The 22,659-nt window shown below is 43.5% G+C and overlaps 3 protein-coding genes and 1 pseudogene across 3 annotated transcripts in view; 2 read left to right on the top strand and 2 right to left on the bottom strand.

The window, feature by feature from the left end:
• Positions 1-52: 52 nt before the first annotated feature.
• On the bottom strand, positions 53-7,013 carry LOC107113014 (poly [ADP-ribose] polymerase 11-like). Its single transcript, XM_015414228.1, has 2 exons — positions 6,991-7,013; positions 53-1,001 (listed from the first exon to the last, which is right to left on the bottom strand). Exon 2 carries the CDS (start codon positions 986-988, stop codon positions 53-55), a length of 936 nt encoding a protein of 311 aa, XP_015269714.1. The 5' UTR covers positions 989-1,001; positions 6,991-7,013.
• Positions 2,329-2,772, top strand: LOC107112980 (annotated as a pseudogene).
• Positions 4,678-22,659, bottom strand: part of POLR3D (polymerase (RNA) III (DNA directed) polypeptide D, 44kDa) — a 24,473-nt gene continuing 6,491 nt past the window's right edge. Inside the window, exons 3-9 of the mRNA XM_015414225.1 lie at positions 17,043-17,086; positions 16,419-16,570; positions 14,032-14,156; positions 13,463-13,631; positions 9,005-9,267; positions 8,091-8,243; positions 4,678-6,591 (exon numbers count right to left, since the gene is read on the bottom strand). Of these exons, the coding sequence (XP_015269711.1) occupies positions 6,469-6,591; positions 8,091-8,243; positions 9,005-9,267; positions 13,463-13,631; positions 14,032-14,156; positions 16,419-16,570; positions 17,043-17,086 (1,029 nt within the window). The 3' untranslated portion in view covers positions 4,678-6,468. The remainder of the gene's footprint in view (positions 6,592-8,090; positions 8,244-9,004; positions 9,268-13,462; positions 13,632-14,031; positions 14,157-16,418; positions 16,571-17,042; positions 17,087-22,659) is intronic.
• Positions 21,119-22,659, top strand: part of PHYHIP (phytanoyl-CoA 2-hydroxylase interacting protein) — a 70,046-nt gene continuing 68,505 nt past the window's right edge. Inside the window, exon 1 of the mRNA XM_015414227.1 lies at positions 21,119-21,232. The gene's annotated coding sequence lies outside the window, so the exon portion shown is untranslated. The remainder of the gene's footprint in view (positions 21,233-22,659) is intronic.

The raw sequence follows: 22,659 nt of genomic DNA, 5'->3' as shown, positions 1-22,659 counted from the left end.
TGGCCACCTGAAATAAAGGGGGTGAATACAACTGATCTGCCCCCCCGAAGTCTCAGCTGAACTCTATTAAATATTCCGGATAGATCTGGTTGGCATCAAAGACAACAAAAATCTTCGGATTCCATGTGTTGTCCACACAACTGTCATACAGATTTACAAAGCTCCCATCTTTTGAAGGTGGCCTCACGTATTTTGAGTCCCCAGTAATATAGTCTCCAGTCAATACGCGAGCAAGAAACATCACTTTATGCTTCCTGAACATATGAAGTTGCAGATCAACACCATGAATCTGAAACGTACTGCTGTGCTTCATGTCGTCTTTGCAGAAGCGGCTCGAATACAATGCATCCCTAGCAAAATACGTCCCTTTTCCATATACAGCAGCATGCATGCCATTGATTCTCCAGTCAAAGTTATGAATGCAGATGGCTTCCACAAACTCGCCACTGGTGCCATGAAACAACATATGTTCATTAATGAAAGAGACGCCTCTTTTCTTCTTTAACTGATTCTTTTTCCTGCAAAAAAATTCCCACAAGTCTAGATTCTGAATTCTCTGTATTCCTTTAATCCAACTGCCTTCCATTGTTTTCCCAAAAAGACTAGCAACATCTTTATACTCTTTTGTCTGCTTTTGCAAAGGAATAAGCTGGTAAGGTTCTTCAGAGTTTACATTCTCCCAGTGTGAAGGTATAGGGATAGACTGGTTTTCGCAGACATAACTGAAAGCAGTGATGGAAAATGGAGCCCGTTTTATGGGACGTTGTTTTCCAGTTGTTAGGTTGGTCTGCTTCATCCCTGAAAAGTCTAATGTGTAAGTAAATTTTGCGCTTGTGAAGCAAACAGAGCCCTGTGGATTCATTCTGAAGCTCCTTTCAATGTCTTCTGTGCTAACTGAACAGTGAGTACTGGAATCAGTGTCAAACATATGCCATTTCCCACATTCAGCCAAGTAAAACCATCCCCACTGGGTGTCAGATGTATCCATTTCTTCAAATTGACTTGCCACATTTTGAGAATTCATCGTCACCTTGAAACCATCTAGATGACAACAGGCTCAGTTTCCACCAAAGGAAGCTGTCCGTGCTCAGCGTCCCCCTTCCCTGCCTGCCTCACGTCCTTTCTGTTTATTGTACCAGACCCAGAGAGGGGCCAACACCTTGCATGGCAGTCCACTTACAGCCTGGGCCAGGCCGCTGTGCCTACCGCCTTCTCGGACCCTGTAATGCTGAGCGGAGCCACCTTCTACATCGATCTGCTTCTCTTTACTGGTTCTCTTCCACTAGGCCGTGCCAGAATCCAGAACTTTGTGTTACTCAGTGTTTCTCAATATCTCTCATTCTAAGAAGCTACAGCAGTAGTAGATCATTCCTTTTGCAGCTTCGTCTTTAAACAGTAAGCGATCATAAATAAAGCATTCAAGATGTTTAAATACAGAAGTGGAAAAGCCTGTAACTTTTTATTAGTGCAGTCTCTCACTTCAAAACAAGAGAAGGCCGATGGGAGGGGTCAGTGGTTTCTGGATTCTTCCTTTTATCTGAAGCACCTAAAATTGGATCATTCATAAAGCATTAAAAAAAGAGCTTAGTCGATTTACAAATGGACTGAAAGGCTGAAATTACTGAGACATACACTGGGTCCATATGGACCACAATGTACTGTGGCGATTCAGCACACTTCATTGAGGCAAGCCTGCACGACCCTACGAACTGGGAAGGAGAGTTTGATCACACATCAGATGCCAGTGAATGGTAAACAGGTTGTCTGTATGGAATACAATGAGAAGTTCAGACAAAGGCCATCAGAAGACTACACAGTGAGAAGTTCAGACAAAGACCATCAAGAAAATCATACTAACACACACAAAGGATTGACTCGACCTGCTCAAATTCTCTTTATGACATCAAAGCCAGTGAATCTTACTGCTACCAAAATTCTAGCAGGTTTCTAAGGTAAAGTCCATGAAAAGATGCCAAGCTTTCAGTAGCTACCAGGTATTGAGGACACTACTGAAGGATTTGGGAATCCAGAAGCCTCCACTTTGAGCTACCCTTGGGAATAGTTGCCAGCATTGGAAGGAAATGCACTTATGAGCAAGCATCAGCATCCTCACCTCCTCTTAACTTGAAATAATTCTTTTGAGACAAAGCACATTGTGTGATGGACAAAAAGCTATTTTCATAGATTCTGTTCATCTGTCCAACCTGGAGATTATTGGAGTGGAATATTAGCCTAACATCCACAGGGAAGCTCAAAGGAGAACTCTCTTCCCCGTCTTCTGAACAGGCTGCAGGGCGGACTTAACTGCAAAGCCTTCTTGATCACCAGATGACTGTCTGGCAGGAACACATCAACAGCTTGATGAAAGATGGATTGTGCTGGGATGCAGCAGTTCTGTCAGTAGCTCAACAGCAATTCTTAGCTGCCCACCAAGGGGGCATCTTGGCGAAACTGACCAAGCCAGAGATCCAAGCTCTTCTTGGCAGGAACAGAGAAAACCTGCTTACCCAAGGGTTGACCCTTGGTGGCCTCAAGTGTTTCGTCATACGTGATAATCTCTATACAGATGCCCATCAATACAGTATGGATCTCCGGACCAAGCTTTATCGTGACAATGGAGAGAGCTGCACCCATGCCATCACTGTAGTCCTGGTCAATTCTGTGTGCCTAATCCTGATTGGCCAGAAGGGTATACAGGGAGGAACATTAAACATGAAGGCTTTTGAGATGGCCCATTACATCACAACTTGTGCCAATAAACATGCACAGTGAGTGACCACCAGCACATCTTCCAAATGGGACACTTTTCGTTTTGTACCTTCCCGATCTGGAGTTTGTCAAAAGGAAGAACCTAAGTCACTAGCCATGAATGCTGGAAAGGGCACTAAAGCCCCTGTGGAGATTATGTTAAATGGTGGGCCATACTGGGCCATTCTCAAAATATCTAGCGCTAAAGGCCACAGAAATAGAAATCAAGACATCATACACAATTTTAAAGAACGTTGTCCAGCTATTCGCCTGCAGTTGCACATGACTCAGTGGGAGAAGAAAGTTTCTCTGTGAAGGACCAAGCAATAAACCCAACCTCATTAGCACAGATGAACCCTATTTAAAAGCTTTTCTCTGGAGTATTGCACCCCTCTTTTCACTTAGCCATTTATTACTACTATAGAAGGGCACGTTGTTGGTCCTTCTAGATATGCAGAACCATCCACACTTGAAAGAAGTGGGGAAACCAGGAAGCAGCCAAATTGAGAGAAATACACGTGGTATGTTCAGTACCTTCCATGTTATAAAAGTATAAGCCCTATTGCTGATACCTGTACAGAGAGAAACACATTGCAAACTGGCTACTCAAAAACTACAGAAGGATTGAGATACCTGAAATGCCCTTGAACTAAACTGATAATCCAGAGTCAAATTAGTGGCCACCATCAGATGAAACACTGCGGTCATGCAGGTAACAGTTTAGAGGTGTGGTGACAGCAGATGCTGCCAAATTCAGTTTGACCCATTAATAATCCTTAAGTTATTCTCTACTTGTCTCTCAACAGCAAAGAACAGATGAACCAAGTAGAAGGGGGGAAATAACTGTTTTTATTTCCTACTTCTTCCCTTGGTCCTTCTCAGGATGAAACCCCCAAACAACTGCCGCTCAGGTCCTCCACAATCCATCCACCATTACTAACATCCCCGTTGCCTTCCCGAAGCACATGTTCCTTTTGGTACCTTCTTTTTTTCTGCCTCTTACAAAGCTCTAGTTTGCTGCAGCCTCAATTTCCACCTTTTTCTTCTGCCCAGCCCTCTTAGTACCCGGCCGCATACAGCTTTGTTTGCACACCAGGGGTTATTCATAAAACATTTCCCTGAATCTGAAAGTGGCTGCTACATCACCCCTCTGGCTTGTTTTGGTTATCCCATTTTGGAAAGCATGTAGAGCTCAAAAAGGTACAGGAAAGGACAAAGTTAGAGATCATTCCCTAAAGTTATTGGGACATCTCAGTTTAGAAAAAAAAAAACAGGTAAGGGAAAATATGGTAGGAGATATATAAAATTATTCAAGAAAGCAGATAGAAAGAACTTATGCCATTTGACTTAATGGCCTGCTCCAAAATCCTAATTGTGGCTCAGGTTCTTACATGCAAGGAAAGATCAGCCAAGAGGTTTTCAGTGCTAAATACATATGGTGAACAAATTTCTAATTCTGAAGGTGTCAAGAAAAAGTCCAGGAAATGTCAGCTGAACGTCCTGATTGGGGCTTCCAGGGTCTACTAGGGCATTCTTTGCTCTTCATAGCTCTGTCTTTGGCCTCAATTACTACACTTCTGCTTGCAGTCCGTTAATATCCAATTCTATTCACCCTGTCCTTTACTATTCCATGATTTTGCAGCTATAATTAAGTTTCCAAATTGGTGCAGGCTGTACAGTTTCAAGTATCCTGTTATCACTACAGATCCATCATCTTAAAATGTCAGATTTATTTTCAAAGAATCTGCTAATACCTGAATAAATGTTGAAATCTGCACGACGCTTAGTACTTTTGTGAAAAATCTGCAGTATTTGGCTGTTAAGTTACAGCTTTCAGTCGATCTGCATCCATGACCACAAACATCAGGAACCAGAGAATGCTTAGGAACACAACACAGTTCAAACATTTGCATTGTATTCAGAGTGATTTTATTGACACCTGGCAGAGTCCAACAACTTTACCCCTGCACTGCAACAATCATGGGCCAATCAAACAATGTTCAGAGTAACCCTGTGAAGAGATTTCACACATTTTTAAATTGCTACTAGCAGCCTTTCAGATGTGAGTCATGGTATGGCAGAGCAATGGATTGAACCTTTCCGTAACAGATTCCCCCACTCCACATTCCTATTTGCTTTGCCTCAGTGGGACAAACAGCAGTTTCAAGGAGGATCAATTGAGGTCAGGAAAACAGCATAGTGGAGAAGAAGTAAGCCCTCTTTGCACCTAGATCGAAATGAGAACACCTGATGGCGCTATTTAGTAATACAAACATGCTGGAGATTTGGGCTGTGGATACTCCAGCACCTTGTCTTGCTTGATGAGACTGCTCCTGTTTAAGAACAGTGTGCTTAAATAAGGAATTGGCTTTAAGTCATACCCATATTTAGTCACAAACTCCGCTGTTTCCATGTGATTCCTCAAAAATCCCTCAGAATTTAAAAAAAAATCCTCAAAACTATCTATAGATCACAGTGGTTGCTCTGCCATATACCCAAAGCCTGAGCATTTGGCACCACTGACTGTCTTCTTTTCCTGGGTACCATAAGGAGCCAGCCAACCACAGCTTTGGTGTCATCATGCCCAATGATTAAAACACACAACAAAAACTGGGCTAAAATGGAAAAGCAAGGCAGCCCTCGACCAAAACCAGGCTGCAGATAAGCACAATTTTTCATCTCCAAGAGATGATTAGTGATAAATTTATTTTGGCACAATTTCCTGCATGCACCCCTCCCCTCTCCCAGCTGCTGGAAGAGACAATCTGTTTTGCATGCGTGATGCCTGGACAGTAGGACAAAAATAGGGAAAATAAGCCTAGACCAGTGTTGTCGTCTGCATCGTCACCATTCCCACCATCAAAGATGGCGCTGAGCAATTCCAGACAGACGGGAGCAAAAAGCAAGGCGACTCCTCCCTCTCTGGCTTATCTTTGTATCATCTCATAATACGTCCAGGAAGCCTGGCGTGGTTTTTGCCACACATTACGTGGGCACTGCAAAAGTCCCAAGGCCTGGAAAGCAGACTTTTTTAAAAAGCACAAAAGTTTTGCCTCTGCTCAAAGGAGGGGGAAAAAGCTATAGGAATAAATTTTGAAACACAAATGTCCAATCTGACTCAGGCTTCAAGACTTAGGGAGTACATCATGAGAATGGCTTGGGGGACCATGTCGTTTTTGCTTCTTGGGAATACGCCCACACACCTAACACTTCATCTTCCTTCGCTACAGCTACAGCGTGCGGCTGCAAGGACTCATTAGGAAAGCACAAGGAGTAGGCCTCACCCTAAGGGCTTACACAGGGATTTGGAATGGGGGCAGCCCACTCCTCCTCCATCTGCATTAAACAGCTACCAAGCAGCCGATCTCAGCTCCAAGTCTCAAATACCCCCACTGGTTTTTGCTCTTGGGATTGCTTGTGCCAACATTAAGTCTTGCACCATGTAAGTAAAGGTCCTGCTAACCAGAGCTGCTAGGTCTTTGCACCAGCCCTTGGTTTCCACTGCCCTTAACGAGTGTCACCTGCAAGAGGCTTTTCAGCTCTCGGTGCCCAAATGCAATAGAATGCCATGCTGTTCCAGTTCACTGCAGTGCAGCCAGACTTCTCTAGGAAAGTCTTCATCCATCAGTCCAGGAAGAAGGCATTTCTGGGCAGCCAAAGATACTGCTGTTTGTAAGACCCCCTCAGGAAGAGCCAGAAGACTTTGCAACGGCTCATTTTTTACCGATGCTTGTGTTCCAGCAAGGACTCAAAGTCTGGGGCACAGACCAGCTTGTGCTTCACATGGCCCAGGACGATCATCTCACCACTCCTGTTGTCTCCAATGCCCACTGACACCAGCTCCTTCCAAGACCAAGAGAAAACACTGTTATAACCAAAACCTCCGTAATGCTGCAATCAACACACACCTATGGTTGACTAAGGGTATTTTTTCCCCTGCAGAGGTGGACCTGCGAGGACTCTTAATAAACCACTAGGAGAAAGCAAATTCTAGTTGCAGAGAACCCTTGTCCTGCCCCGACAGTCTAACTTGACACACAATGGTGACAGAGGTGCTTCTCTGCCAGTCTTACAGTTCATGATGGGACACAGGGAAACAGGCATGTAGTGATTCTTATCCTTTCCCTCAGGAAAACCTCAACCCTTCTCTTGTGACTTCTCTAGGAGTAGCCTAGGATACTCAATGGAGATTCACTGGGCAGGTAGGCGGCCAAATCTTTTGAAGTGCTTGGAGGCTCCTGCTTCGAATGGGATTTGAAAAAAACTTGTTCCAAATTACTGACAGAGAAGCGTACTTCATACAGACCATTTTGTAACAGGGGCATAAGCATCTATGCATTATGTCAGTTATGATATTGTCAATTATGAATTCATAAACTGTGGTATTGGCCAAGAAAAACAGCCTGAGTAGGGAAGGCCTCATTTATATGTATTTTGATAACAGATTCCAAAAGGGTGGCTGTATGAATCTATTGCAACAAGAACAATGAAGACTCTTATGATACACCGAAGCCTAGACGGATATATCATGGTGCAAGATTAGAGCCTGCTTTGTCAGATGCATGAAGTGTATTTTTTTTGGTGAGTGTTTGTTTGTATGTGTATATGCCTGGAAGTCATGACTGACTTCTGGTGACCCCTATTGGGGCCTGGACACTTCAGAGAGGTGGCTTCCTATTGCCTGCCCCTGCGTCCCAGCCCTGGTATTCCTTGGAGGTCTCCCTTCCAAGTACTTGCCAGGGTCAGCCCTGCTTAGCTTCTGAGATCTGACAAGATCGAGCTTACCTGGGTTATCCAGATCAGGGCACGAAGTGTGTTTTATACACCCACATCCCCTTCACGACTGACACTATACACACAAGTTTGGTACCCTGCTCAATGAACTCTAATACAAGTGATCTCCTAAGAGTCACTGAAGAGTGTCTTTGAGAACATTTCACATATTACACAGCCAGCAAATCCAGGTTTAGCATCCAGTTTACACTTGACCAAGAGCTGCAACTAATGCTGGCTGGCTGATTAGCACACCTGTCCAAGACAAGCATTTGCAACTAATCATTTACCAAAGTCGCAATTCACTTTTTCAGATGTTCCTCTAAGAATGTAATGGGTGAAATTGACTTTAACTGCTTACAGTTATACAGACCAAGTTTCCCTTCAAGTTACTGCAGCCCACACTGGGCCCATAAGATGCCTCCAGGAAGCCCATATCATAAGCAGGGCAAGAACTGTTCTCTGCTGTTGCTCATCTCCCACTGGTAGAGGATGAGAACTTTGAAGGAAAGCCGCCTACTGCCTTGATTAGGACAGTACAACAGAGATGTTTTCTGCGCCAGCCATACCTGAAGGAAGGAGCAGGGAGTCCCTGTGGTCACATCAAGGGTCACCCTGCCCAGCACGAGTTGCACCTTCCCTGACTTGCGGACCAGCAGCTTCCCCACCTGCCCTTCTGACAGGTCCCCCAGGGTGCAGATGTTCTCAGCTTCTTTAGCTTCCTGAAAAGACAGAAAGGGGGCGGGGGCGGGTTACAAGCAGCTCCTATATTTGGGGGGAGCTGACCTTTTGCGTCCTGGGAAGCTGGGAAGAAATGCAAAGCGACATCTAGGTTTCTTGTGCCTTTACTGGCCTTTCATCAGTATGACTTGTACACTGTGCTTAATATACCAAAATCATGAACCCAAGTTGCCCAGCTAGAATCCTGAGACCAGGATAAGTTAAATGTATGTGAACTCTTATTTTGCATAATTTATTCTGCTTGCCCTGGGGCAGAACAAGACCTATCAGGGCACTGATGAAACCTCTGCCACAGGAAATCTTGCAGCAGAAGCCAGAGGAATTGCTGCAGGTCCCCAAAACAGACAATTGTGTTGATCCGAAGCAAAAAATTTTTTTAAAAGCCATGTAATACTTTTAACTTGTAAGGACCAATCAGCTTGCATTCTATGTTGTGCTCCTTTTGCTTGTCCTAATGAAAAATATTACTCTGCATTTTGCTTGTCATCAGTCAATGCCTGCTCACTTTCAAAATATATATTTGTATAGAAGGCATGTTAATTGTTTTAAAAGTAGCCAATGCCCTTAGAAAGCTAACACCCATGCCGAATACCACATCCTGCAGCTTTTCTGAACTCCTTCAGAACTTCAGACAGAGTCCTTCCTAGGGCCCTTTGTTTGGCAATATAAGCAGCGAAAGTCCATCGAGTTCTATGATACCACTTCCTCTACCTGGACTACATATTCCTCTCTAGTCACATACCTGGCTCTTCTCTTGCTTTATCATCATCATCTGCCCATCCTCAGTTTGCACCTCGGTCTTGATGGGCTTGGTATCCTGGGTGGGAGACTGCCCTGGCAGTGTATCCGGCAGCTGCAAGAACAGCAACTCATCTTCCTTGCACAAGCTCAGCTTCTGCAGCAGCTCTGCCATGGACACGTCCTGGGGGAAGGGAGGGGGCGCCTTCGCAAGAGATGGTTTGCGAGCAGGTGGGGGCTCTTCTTCATCGTGGGGCTCCTCTTTCACTAGAACAAGAGGCACAGTCAGGACCACAGAGCTGGAAGGACTCAAAAGCCAGACAAGTTCAACCTCCTGGCTCCAAAGCATCCTGAGAGACAGTGACTGAGCTGAAACCATGAGAGTTTATAGCTGAACTGGGACTAGAGGCTTCCAACTCAGGCTTCCAACCATTACTTTGTGTTGCGAGTGGGAACAAAAACATCCTTTGATTATTGCATGCCGTGAGGAATAAGCAGGAAGCACCCCATTAGAGATGCTGCAGGGAGAAGAGATGTCTCTAGTTTTTTTTAAGGAAAATCCTGTGTACATCAAACACAGGACTGCTCCTTATCGCAGATGCAAAATAGCTTAGCTAGGCTAAGATACAGGAATCATGCTGAATAAGAACAAGGGTCCAGCATCCTTTCCCCAGTAGTCACCAGCCAAATGTTTCTGAAGAAGCCTACAAGCAGAGCATGGAGACAATAGCCCCCTGCCCCACCATTGGTTTCAGAGTCAGTGTAGTGTAGTGCAGTGATTAGAATGTCAGACTAGGACTTGGTACACCCCTATTTGAATCTCTGCTCTGTCATAAAAGCTTGCTTGGGACTTTGGGTCTGTCACAGTCTCTCAGCCTAACTTACCTCACAAAGTTGTCATTGTGAGGATAAACTGGGGGAGGGGAGAACAATATGATAAGCCACTCTGGGTCCACACGAAGAAGAAAAGAGTACAAATAAAAAGCATAAAAATAAAATAAAGGTGCAGTGTTGCAGAACATGAAAGTTCTCATGAAAGTTGACACGTCTATGAATGCGAATCTCTTTGCTCATGTTTTTTAAATCCACCTTAGGCTAGCAGCTGTCACCAAACCTTGCAGCTGTGAATTCTAAAAAACTGCATTATGGAAAGAAACCTTTTTTTGCACCTTTTGAACAGTGCCAGCTTATTTCATTAAATGGGAGCCTGAATGTTTTATAAGGATGAACTTTACTATCTGCTGTCTTCACACTAAATCTAAATCTCTATCACATCCCCCTTAGTTACTTTCCCTAAATTAAAGAGCCCTCAGCATTCCTCATTAGGAAAGTATCCCAACCTTTGGTCATATCAGTTACCCAGTTCTATACCTTCTCCAATTCCATAAAGCCCATTTTGGGATTGGAATGGCCAGAACTCTATATGGTACTCCAGATGCAGCCACACCAGACAAAGGTATCAAGGAGACAATTTTACTTCCAATCCCTTTCCCAATATTCTGCAACAAGGCTATTTTGTTGTTATAACAAGAAGGAAAAAAACACTGTGATAGGTAACTAAGAAATTATATTGCAAAAATTATATATACATTCTAAAAGGTAAAGGTAAAGGTTTCCCTTGCTCGAAAGCTAATTGAGTCTGACTCTAGGGTGCGGTGCTCATCTCCGTTTCCAAGCCAAAGAGCCAGCACTGTCCAAAGATGTTTCTGTGGTCCTGTGGCTGGCATGACTAAATGCCGAGGTGCATGGAATGCTGTTACCTTCCTACCAAAGCAGTACCTATTTATCTACTTGCAATTTCTTGGTTTCAAACTGCTAAATTGGCAGAAGCTGGGGCCAGAGATGGGAGCTCACTCAATCTTTTGGCACCATGGATACAGATGCATTCTCCATCAAGAAGGGAAAAAGCCTGATATATGACTAAAGAAATTATATTGCAAAAATTATATATACATTCTACTGAAGTGCAAATACCCAACACAGTCCTGTTCACTCCAAACAACAAAGTCTCAGTGTAAAGTGAATTCCATCCTTTGTTGATTTAAATATCCTGATTGTTGTTGCTTTGAAACACTGACTGTTATCTAAAGATGCAATTTTGAAAAAATACATTGGTTACAAAAGGACTCTGATTTGAGAAATATATTTCCGACTTGAAAAAGAACCTTGAAAGGCTTTCAAGCTAGTTGCCTGTCATCGGGTTTGTGTTACTGGAGATAAGTGTTGAGAGATATTGAATAACCAACCTTGAATGTTTAGCATTCCGGAGAATGTTGGAGCATCACATTTTGTTTGTTGAACTTATTTATGCAAGCAAACAAATAGGATCAAAGCAACAACAATCAGGATATTTAAATCAACAAAGAGGTGACGGAATTCAATTTACACTGATACTTTGAAATACATTGGTTGCAAAAGGACTCTGATTTGAGAAATATATTTCTGACTTTAAAAAGAACCTTGAAAGCCTTTCAGGCTAGCTGCCTGTCATCGGGCTTGTGTTACCGGAGATAAGTGTTGAGAGATACTGAATAACCAACCTTGAATGTTTAGCATTCCAGAGAATGTTGGAGCATCACATTTTGTTTGTTGAACTTATTTATGCAAGCAAACAAATAGGATCAAAGCAACAACAATCAGGATATTTAAATCAACAAAGAGGTGACGGAATTCAATTTACACTGATACTTTGTTGTTTGGGGTGAACAGGACTGTGTTGGACATTTGCACTTAAGTAGAATGTACATATAATTTTTGCAATATAATGTCTTTGATTATATATCACTCCCCCCTCCTTTTGTTGAACCTTTATTCCATGATTCTCTTTGCATATCTATTTTGTTGTTATATGGCACACCAAGTTCAAGCATGCAGAGATCCAGCCAACAGAACTCCAGGCCACCTTCATGGATAGTCACAGATACCTTTGGGGTCATGGTGCCGAGTTCTCTCATTCCTCAGGGTAGCAGCATGAGATTAGGTTGTCCACAAGAAGTGACCTCTGCAGCACGGCAGTATGATCTGAGTGCTCAAATACTACTCTAACTGCTTAGATCATCCAAGAGACTTCCAGCTGTAGCTGAGAAGGCTCTTACAACATGGACGCTGCTGTTGGGATCCAAAGTCCAGCACAACTTGCTCCGTGGACTGGAAATGGGGCTCTGAGGTTGCGTTTCTTAGAGACAGGAGTCTTGGCTCCACCACATACGCATGGAAAGTAGCATGATCAGGATTCCCTATATTTTTAATGGCAAAAGAAGCTTAGGGTAGGATCAGGACTGGATGTGGGAGAGAGCTCTGTAAAAAAACTATTGCCTTAGCAGTCTTTCATGTTTTAAAATCCCTGTCAACAACCCTCAGCTACCAAGTGACTTCCAGCTGTAGCTGAGAAGGCTCTTACAACATGGACGCTGCCGTGCACTGGAAATGGGGCTCTGAGGTTGTGTTTCTTAGAGACAGGAGTCTTGGCTCCACCACATACGCATGGAAAGTAGCATAATCAGGATTCCCTATATTTTTAATGACATAAGAAGCTTAGGGGAGGATCAGGACTGGGACCTAAGATGTGGGAGAGAGCTCTGTAAAAAAACCATTGCCTTTGCAGTCTTTCATGTATTAAAATCCCTGTCAACAACCCTCAGCTACTGTTTGCCCCAAGGGAAGGGAATATTCCTGTATGGTACATCTGCCTCTTCCCTTGCAGGGAGGGGCCATGCTATGGCTCATAACAAAGAATCTGTTTTGCATGCAGTTGGTCCCAAATTCTGTATGGCATCTCCAGCTAAAAACAATGATGTGAAAGACTCCCTAATTCAAGACCCGAGAGAGTGGCTACCAGTTAAGAGTAGACAATATTGACCTTGATAGACCAACGGTCTGATTCAGTATAAGGCAGTTTCATGCGTACAAATGATTGTGTGCGTGTGTGTGTGGGGGGGGGGACTGACCAGGAAAAGCACGGGGGAAGGGTTGAACACACTCTACTGCATTGCTGCTCTAATCCAAATCCCCTCCCCCCCAGTGTTTCTTGCCATTAAAAAAAGTTATTAGATGATGGGTGTCATGCAGATGTGTCTAGTTTAGGTTTGATGGCATTTCAAAAGCTGATTGTTCCACTTGGAGGTCTACTGTCTAAATTAAAAAAAAAATTTGCACTGGGTATCCCCAAACTTTAGGATTTGCTTAAAGTGGATATTGGCTAGGAGGAGGTTTCTGCCTGTGGAACTCATTCTCTGTAAAGCCTTTTGAAAGCCTCTCCAACAGCACCAGAGGAAATTGGCCAGTGAGAAGAATGAGCATTTCTAAGATCATTTCATGGCATCTCAGAGATGTCTGGGCCTGCTGGATGTTCCAGTGGAGAGGGCAGCTCTTTGCAATAAGGCTGCAGCAGTTATACCCAGTGATACAGTCCCCAAAGGGCAGTGCTACAAATCGCTCCCCGTGGCTAATTTGGACCACCTGCCTTTCACTGACGGTATGTCCATTTCCATTATCTCCTCGGTGCTGGAGCTCAAATGCTTCACGTCCTCTTGATCATCACTCTCCTCCTTGAAAAGCCAGCCAGAATGGGCCAGGGGCAGCTGAACGGGCTTGTTCCGGATGTCATTTTTTAAGCCGGGGTCATCAAGGAACTAGCAACAGAGGTAGAAGAAAGGAAGTAACTAAATGTTTGAAAAAAGGAGAGCTACTCCTGTTGCAGTAGAGGGGGGGTTGTGACTTGGTGGTAGAGCATCAGGGTTTTGGGTTCAACACCTGGAATCTCCAATCAAAAGGAGCAGGTAGTAGGTGATGGGAAAGAGATCCTGGAGAGCTGTTGCTTGTCAGAGTAGACAGCACTAACCTTGATGGACAAGGGTCTGACACAGTCCAAGGCAGCTTCATGCACAGGCCTCCAAGATGGAAAAGGCAACCCTGTCTCCCACAGGACGAGAGAAAGATGGGAGGATCTGGGTGCCCAAGGCAATGAGTGTTGCCTTTTTTTGTGCTCCACATTAAGGAAGGAGTTTCAAACACTGTCGGTCTCAGACTCACATCATCCTTCTCCAACATGCGCAGGATCTGCTTTGTCTCCTCATCTGTCTCCCTCTTCTCCTTCTTTATGTTGATGATGTGGGATGGGCCAAAATCAGACATGTCCACAGTCTTATCCCAGGTACCTGGGTGGAAATGGAGAATTGCACAGCCTTTGAGAAGAATGCATCTCTAATAACAGAATGCATCTTCTATAACATAACCTCAGACTCCACGACCAAGAGCAGTTTGCACAATGGTGTTACCCAGGGGTTATTTCCTAGAAAAAGAGGTGCAGGGGCTCATTTGCATAACTCATTTGCATATGCCACACCCCTTGACAAAGGGCAGGCATGCTTAAAATGAGTTATGCAAATAGGTTTAAATCCCCCCCCCAGTCTCTCTGCAAAAGCCTGGCTTCCCTGCGGGGCGCCTGGAGAAGCTGAGGTAGGGAAGCCAGGGATTTAACCCCCCACCCCCAAGTCTCTCCGCAAAAGTGGAGAGGCTCAGGGGGAAAGGCAGGAGTGCGGGGGCGGGGCTTGCCACCACCGCCATTTGTGCCCACTCCTGGGTTGCCGGAGCAGTGCCCCGGCGCACTTCGGCTCCAAACAACCCCTGGTGTTACCAACTTCACAATAGAGTGAACCTAGTGTACTTAATCTGTGGTTATAGCCACAGTTGTGCAAGCAGGAAGAGAAACAGCAAGCATGGGAGAGTTTAAACAAGGAGACAGTAGAGTGCCCAAAATAAAACAGGTGTCCAGTGGCACTTTAATGCCTAACAAAATTTATTCCAGCATCAGCTACCATGAGTCAGAGCTCACGTCATCAGATGTCCAGTACAAGATAAATTTAGTTTTTGCTTCCCCCTGCAAAGTGCTTCACTATTTCAGGAAATAATCAATAACCTTTCCCAAAATATTTTTGCCCCGTATTTCGTCAATAGGGCTAAATGCTCAGTCCTTTGGTGATGTCTTGCACTGTAATATAATTTGATGTTTGCTGTGCAGTATTTTGTTCAATTGGCTACTTTGATGAAGGTGTCAACTGTCAGGGTGATTCAGTGAACTGACGTAATAATGCTGCGGATTTTTCTGGGCTATGCAAGATTTTATTAAATACTTCTCACTCTTATTTATAAAGCATCCATAATCTCTCGGCACTGTACACAATAACAGGCTCTGCCCAGATATGATCTAAAGCAGAATCTGTGCTTTGTTTAACACGATTGTTATGACTTATAGCTGAATAAATGTTTGATTGGCGTGTGGTTTGACTTCCTGAAGTGCAAGACATCACAGCATTACCTGACATTACATAATGCTGTTTGCTAAGTGGTTATCTGATTAGCTATATGTGATCTCATTTATGGGAGTCGCTGCCGCAGACTCAGGGAAGCCAGCCATGGCAGATCCAGGATCAGCAGCATTCCTCCTCCTTGTTGTTGAGCAGCCTTTGGGGGTGAATACAATACCGTAAAGCCAGCTGTGGCAGTGAATAGAGCCAAAGTTGAAGGTATCTTGGCAGGCAGGGTAAGCAGGTGCACACTATAACTGGCTGCATGGAGAAGGAGAGGTTTGATTCATGCAGGCACCAGAGAATGCTTTGCAACAAGTCATATAATCTTGTAACAATTCTGGAAGGCAGGCCATTAGTTGTCCCATTTCACAGATCAGAAACGTAAACTAAGAGGCAATAACTCCAGCGGTTACCAATTATTTCCTGGGTTAAATTCAAGGTATTGACTATCACCTCCAATCCCTTCACGGTGTAGGACCGACATTGCTAATGGACCACCTCCACTGGTAAGTCACACTGTGACAGCTGCAGTCACTGAATGAAGTCTGCTGAAGGCCCCACCCTGCAAATGGGTAAGATCAGCAGCTGCCTGAACCTGAGCATTCTCTGCTGTGGCTCCTGATCTGTTGGATGACCTGCCAAAGGAGACCAGCAAGGCTCCCACACTTCTATGGTTCTGCAGAATGTGTAAACCAGAAGAGTTCAGGAGGGATTTTTTAATCAAGGGAACAGGGCTGTAGTAAAATGAAATTGTTAAGAAAGATGTTTTTACAATGGGGCAAGGGCTTGAAATTTATAGCACTGGTCATTGTAAGTATTTCTGGTTTTTACTGCATAGTTTTCTTATTTCTGTATTCCAGTGTTGCATTTCTTATGTCATGCCTTATACTGTTTTTATTGCATCATTTTCTAACTTTGCATTCCAATTTTATTACTGTGTTTGTTATACACCCTATTACAATAGAAAAGTTGACTACAAATAAATGAATAATTAAACAAACTTAGCCAATACTGTACCAGTGAGTCAACAGATGAGCAAATAACTGAAGCCAGGATTTCTCTTAAAATCCAGGTCAGAAAGTGACTTGTCCACACAACTCTTCCACATACCTCTCTTCTTCATCATTTCAGCTGGTCCTTGTTCAAAGATAGAGTGAGATTGGATGACCTCTGGCCTCCCTCGTCCTCGTCCATGACCATCTCTCTGTCGGTCTCTATCACGTTCCTTCTTCTCTTTCTTGATGGAAACATCCTCTTTTGGCCTAAGGAAAAGCACACCAAATCAAGCAACAACAAAGTCCAAAATTATTCTTGCTACTTAAGATGTGTCATTGCGCATTCAGAAACTTCCCAATGCTTTTCCTTCCGCAGCTTGATGTGCACTAATTCATGAATAACAGTGAATTCATACAGGCAGAAATTGCATGCCACACACCCCTTCCTGCATGCCACAGGTGCAGGATGATAAATTTGACTGTTGTTCAATTAAAAGAGTACCCTGCACATAGTAAGCGAGCACAGCAATGAGAAAGGGGAGGTAAAATCGTTTCCACATGGGCCTGGAGTATTAGTAGACCCCATTCCACCAGAGCACATGGCTTCTAAGTCCTGTTGTTCTAGCACTGAATAATTCCAGAATATATAAGTCTTGCCTCATCATCAGACTGATAACTGCATCAGGTACTTCATTCACCCAGTCAGACTCCACAGAAATAAAATAAAGAGGCTACTTACTCCTCTTTGATCTTCCTGCTAATTATATTAGGGGCAAAGGTTTTCTGTAGAAAAAGAAAAGAAAAAAAGAAAATGAAAGAAAGAGTAATCAGTTCAACTGAATGTATAAGGCTGTACCTTTTCTGTGAAATGTACGGAATATAGTATCTACTAGCCTCCAATATATCTGGGATTTTCAACCATTTTGGGAAAAGACAGAATTCCAGGCCTCATTTCAGAGGGGAAGGAAGCATCTGTTCAAGAGTTCCAGCTCTTCTGTGCTTGGTGTGGCTGCCGGACCCTCCCTGACTTCCAATCACCACCTCCACCTCATCTCTCTAGTGGCCATTACCAACACATTGCTCTCCGAAGGAAAAGCCAAATTTTGTCAGTACTTAAGTGATGTTCGGAAAGCAGCACGCAACAGAGCCTAATTTAAGAAGAAACTTACATAAATACCAACTGCATGTGATTTCCATTTCCTTGTCTTAATACAGCCTTGGCTACCAAGTACAGTTACTTTACTGCTGTAGAACTTCTATGGAACCAATTGTGCACAATCCTCTAAACTGCTTTGCAAGGTAGACTGCTACTACAACAAGTATTCACATTCCACTCACACACAGAAAAGTCATAAGTCCAGCTTCCCAAGAATCAAAGCCTGCTTACTCTTTAGGAAAAAGCAAAGTCCTATCCATTATAGTTGTTAAAGGATTAGCAGATGCTTGGTGAAATCTCCCAAGCAAACAGCGTTCTGCAGAAATTAAAGAGTTGTACTGGGCCTTGCAAGACATATAGTGCAGTCCTAAACAAAGTTATGCACTTCTCAGTCCACTGAAGTCAGTGAACTTAGAAGAATGTAACTCTATTTAGGATTGCACTGCCAGGTAGCTGGTGGGTGGACCTCAGTTCAGTCACTGTCTCTCAGCCCAGCCTACTTTACAGGACTGTTGTGATGACAAAACAACGGAGGGAGAAGTACGTATAGTGCTCAAAGGAAGGGTGGGATTATAATGCCCCAGACATACAGAGATCAACTCAGTAGAATTCCCAGCAGACAGAGGACCAGAGATGTGAAAGCTGGTGGGAGGAGCCAGAAAATCTGCTCCCCCCCTCCCTGAGTTGTTTTTCCAATTTTTTCCAATGGAAAAATTAGAAACTTTAGGAGCACTAAAAAAACCTTTTAAATGAAATCTCTTTTGGAGTAAGTGAAATGCTTTAAGGTTTTATTCATGCAAAATTGCATATTATGAAGATATTTATGTAAAACAACCTGTAGCACTAAATAATGATAATTCTTATATGTACTGTAGACATACCTTAGAAAAATATGTTCTATATGCATATTGTTAAAATGCGACTAATCTGTCCACAAAAGAGTAGCTGGAATGTGTATAATACACTATGGAAGAATTAAACTTTGTAATATTAAATGAGATATAATAAATATGCTGCTACTCCTGTGTGACTCTGTGACAGTGTACACACTTCCTTTTCTGTACTACAAAATTTGTGTTTCCTGTTTTCAACTTATTTGTTCCTGCTTTACAGATGGCAAAAACTAAGATAGGTGCACTAAGTTAGCATGGAGTGCAGCAATCTGCAGCTCGCTCGCTCTCTCTTGCAGTACTGATTACTGTCACTATTTTGCTTCTAGAAAACTAACAGTGCAGTCTTGAACAGAGTTATACTTTTCTCAGCCAACAGACTTCAATGAACTTAGAAGGATGTGCTGCTGGTTAGGACTGTACCATAAAGAATTTATATTTTAAATTTCACAATTATGGCAAATAGTACAATGTTATACTATCTCTTACACATTCTATGTTGTTAAAGTAGTAAAACACTAAGACTGTAAGTACTGCATGTATTTCCATTTTTCTTATCAAACACACTTTGCAAATGAAGCACATTTGTTTAATTTGCAAAATATGGACCGGTCACAGAATTTGGGTTCCCTTAATAAAGCAGTATATATAGGCACCTGTATGGTGCAATGGACCAAAAAAGTGGGACATGACTATATAAACTTTAAGATGACCAGCTTCCTGTTACATTTATACATTTCTATGTAGGCAGTGAGGCATGTCTTATGTATTCATATGAGGATATTACATATGTATTCACATCTTTGTATTCATATTATACTAAACTCATGTCACATATTTATAAGTACTGGCACAGGAAAAATATTGGAGATATTGGCTTTCTGGATATCGTGCCTGACATTCTTCCAGCCATGTTTGGTATCCTGCGTTTTCTTTATTACAGGTCAAATTGTATTCCTTGCAGCTTTGCCATTTGTGAGCTAACTTACACAACAGGATCAAAATGTCTGATTAATTCCTGACCATTCCACAGTACAGGATTGGAAAAACATGTTCTGAACAGGAATGACAAAGGCTGAGGAAGCTTCATCTGAAACCAGTCTGCCTACATTTCAGAGATCTACAGATGCAATATATGTACAACTTAAAAGCCACCAAGTACTTCACACTCATCACCACTGAAATGACTAAAGAGCACTGCAATCGTTCCAGCTACCATTATTTGGCACTCACCTATTTCATTTGTCTTCAGACTGAAAGAAGGGAAGGAGGGAAGCTACAATTTAAAAAATTACAAGATGGAAAGAACCTCAGAAACATCTTGGTATGCAAAAAAAATCAGTTACATCTTGTATGAAAGCTATTAGTAGTTTGGGGAGGGGTGAAACTCCTGCATGACTGCTTTAAACTCATTTAAAAACTTGGTGGCTTTTTGGAGAAGGGATCATAGCTCAGTGGTAGAGGATCTGCTCTGGATGACAAAGGTCCCAGAGGATTAGGTTCTATGGTAAAAGAATCAGGTAGTAGCGGGATATGAAAGGTTTCAACATTATACCCTGGAGAGCCTCTGCCTGTCAAGAGTAAATTTTGTAGAGGATACTAGAACACCATGTAGTGTATGTACTCAATTAATGCAGGGCATTAATGGGGCAGGTACATTGGGCCTCACAATTTCTCTACATGAACTAAATGAGCACTCTAGAACACACTATTATTCCCTGGCAGTTGTACTTGAGGAGCTGCAGGGTTCCCTAAATCAGAGCCTAAAATCAGCAAACCTATAACACACTCATCAGTATCAATGATGATCTATATTAAGAAATTTGCACTTCCAGCACCTGATTTTGTAAATATGATTGAACAGCTTAGGTGTTAAGTAATACCTATACATGTACATTTTATCTGAATCAACAATACAAGGGTTATGCCAAAAGGCCAGCATCAGACATAACACTAAACCATGGTTTGTGAACAACCTAGAACCCCTTGTGGGCCACAAGCCAATTAGTTACTTTTTGATGTTTACAATCACATCCAAATAAGACCAGGGTTCCTTCCAAGTTAATTTCCTTAGCACCAAGCTAAGCCATTAGTTATAACAATTATTAAACTTATTAGATACCCAAGAGGTATTATATTAGATGTGGGGGACCCACAAGGACTCATAGGTGTAGCCCCCCTCCCTACTAGGGATGTGCATTCAGCTCAGCCAAGCCGAATAATAGCCCAAATACTGCTTATTTGGCAGTATTCGGGCTCCCCAAATGCCAAATCAGATTCTCTAATCTGATTCATCATGCTGAATACAGCAGCCCTGAATAATGGTGGGAAACAGTTAGAAGGGTGTGTATGTTAAAGTTCAAAATACTCCCTTACCTCCTCCTGCCTTTCCGGTTTCCCACCAATTCAGGGCTTTTCCTGCCTCTTCTCTGGATGCCATGCGCTATGGAGGGAGGGGTAGGGGGAAGAGGGCAGCTTACACCCAATCACTGCCATGTATCTACAAATTACATATACATGGTGCAGCTCTTTGCAAGGCTGACATTGCTTGCTGCTGGTCCACCCCAGCACAGCACCACCTACCTTGCTTGGGATGAGGAAGGGAGAACTTGCAATTATGCCAATAGGATTGCAGTTTGCAAAGCTCTTTGTCCAATCACAGGACAGTGTTCTTTTTTGAAAGTGTTCTGTGAATGGCCAGAGAGCATTTAAGTAGGAGTCCTGCCTAGTGGCTACTAGACTCCACTGCTGGCTGGCTGGCTGCTTGGCTGGAGACACTGTGTAGCTGCTGGCCTTGGCTTGGCTTCAGCTGCCCTGTGCCTGGCCTGCCTGTCTCTTCCCTGCTGGACCGTGGTGGACTCCTGCCTGACTGGACTAAAGAGGGTTCGGAAAAATATAACTTTTTTTAAAAAAAGAAAATTTAAAATGGTTTTTAAGTCTTCTTTTATGTATCCTGTGTTGAGTGGGTGGATTGATTGGTCTGGGTGGGTGGGTTCTGTTGGGTGGATGTTGGGGGGGATTGACTTTGCTCAGTTCAACTTTGCTTAAAGTTAAAATTTAAGTGTTTTAAATGTTTTAAAAGTTTAAATGTTTGTTTTCCTGTTTCAAAAAGTTTTACTGTTGGCTAGTTTTATTCCTTTTGGGTTCCTTGAGGGGGGAGCTGGTGGGTTTTGGGTTGCTTTTCAAAATCAATAGTGTGCCTTCTTTTAAGTTCTGGTTTGTGTTGGTTGTTGCACATCCACTGTTGTTCTGAAGGATGGGCTTTTGAAAGTTTTCCTGTTTAGATTGTTCCTTCTTGTTGCTTGGGGGGGGGCAGGTTAGCAGTGGCACAGGGTTCTGCTGTCTTTGCAGAAAGGCCTCCGCTCAGTTTGTAAAACAGAGATTCTTGGTTTGAAGTGTGTCCTGTTGGATTTCGGTGTGGCACTTGCGCTGCCACAGTGGCACTTGTTCTGCTGGGCACATAGCAGTGTTAAGGCTCCTTGCAAACAAGCAACCTTCCAACAGGTCACTTCCCACGAGATTCCCTGGGAAAGTCTGACTGCTGGGTGCCTGCCTGCCTTGCTGTTTGCTGGGTTAGGTTTTTTACCACCATAGGAAAAAATGGAGGGAATGGGGGCAACCTCTCTGGGTGCCCATAGAATTGGGTCCACTGGTCCAATGTCTTTGAAACTTGGAGGTTCATATGGGGAGAGGCTCCAGCAGCCACGCTGTGAATTTGGTGACTCTCCCTCAAACCCCCTCCCCAAGCCCACTGAAAGCACTTTTCCCACCATTGGAACTAATGGGGAATGGGGGCAACCTCTTTGGGGGCCCATAGAATTGGATCCACTGGTCCAATGTATTTGGAACTTGGGGGTTCTTTTGGGGAGAGGCTCCAGCAGCTACACAGCAAATTTGGTGCCTCTCCCTCAAACCCCCTCCTTCCCAGCCCCCAGATTATACCCTGTGAGATCTTGCCATTGACTTTAATGGTCCATAGGGTACCATGCAGCCATATATTTGGGATTCCTGAATATCTCCCAAACCAGCCAGCATTGCTGAACCTAGTATTTGGGGATATTTGGAAATCCCAAATGTTAGCCCTGAATAGCCTCAAATCCAAATTTTACTGGGGAGGGGGGGTTAGTGCACACTCCTACTCCCTACACTAGCTCCATTTTTCTTCGTTTCCTCTGGCAGACCCTGCGGACCGGAAGCGGCCTGCCCATGGCTTTAATCTGGCCCGTAGCTCTTTTCTTCTCCCCTCTTCACCCTCCTGTCCTCACCCTTTGAAGCTTGAGGCTTCCAAAGTTGCCAGCTCCCTCCATCTT

The sequence above is a fragment of the Gekko japonicus genome, unplaced genomic scaffold (assembly GCF_001447785.1).
Source record: "Gekko japonicus isolate JY-2015 unplaced genomic scaffold, Gekko_japonicus_V1.1 scaffold9, whole genome shotgun sequence".
Taxonomy (NCBI): domain Eukaryota; kingdom Metazoa; phylum Chordata; class Lepidosauria; order Squamata; family Gekkonidae; genus Gekko; species Gekko japonicus.
This window is presented reverse-complemented; position numbering and strand designations above follow the sequence as displayed.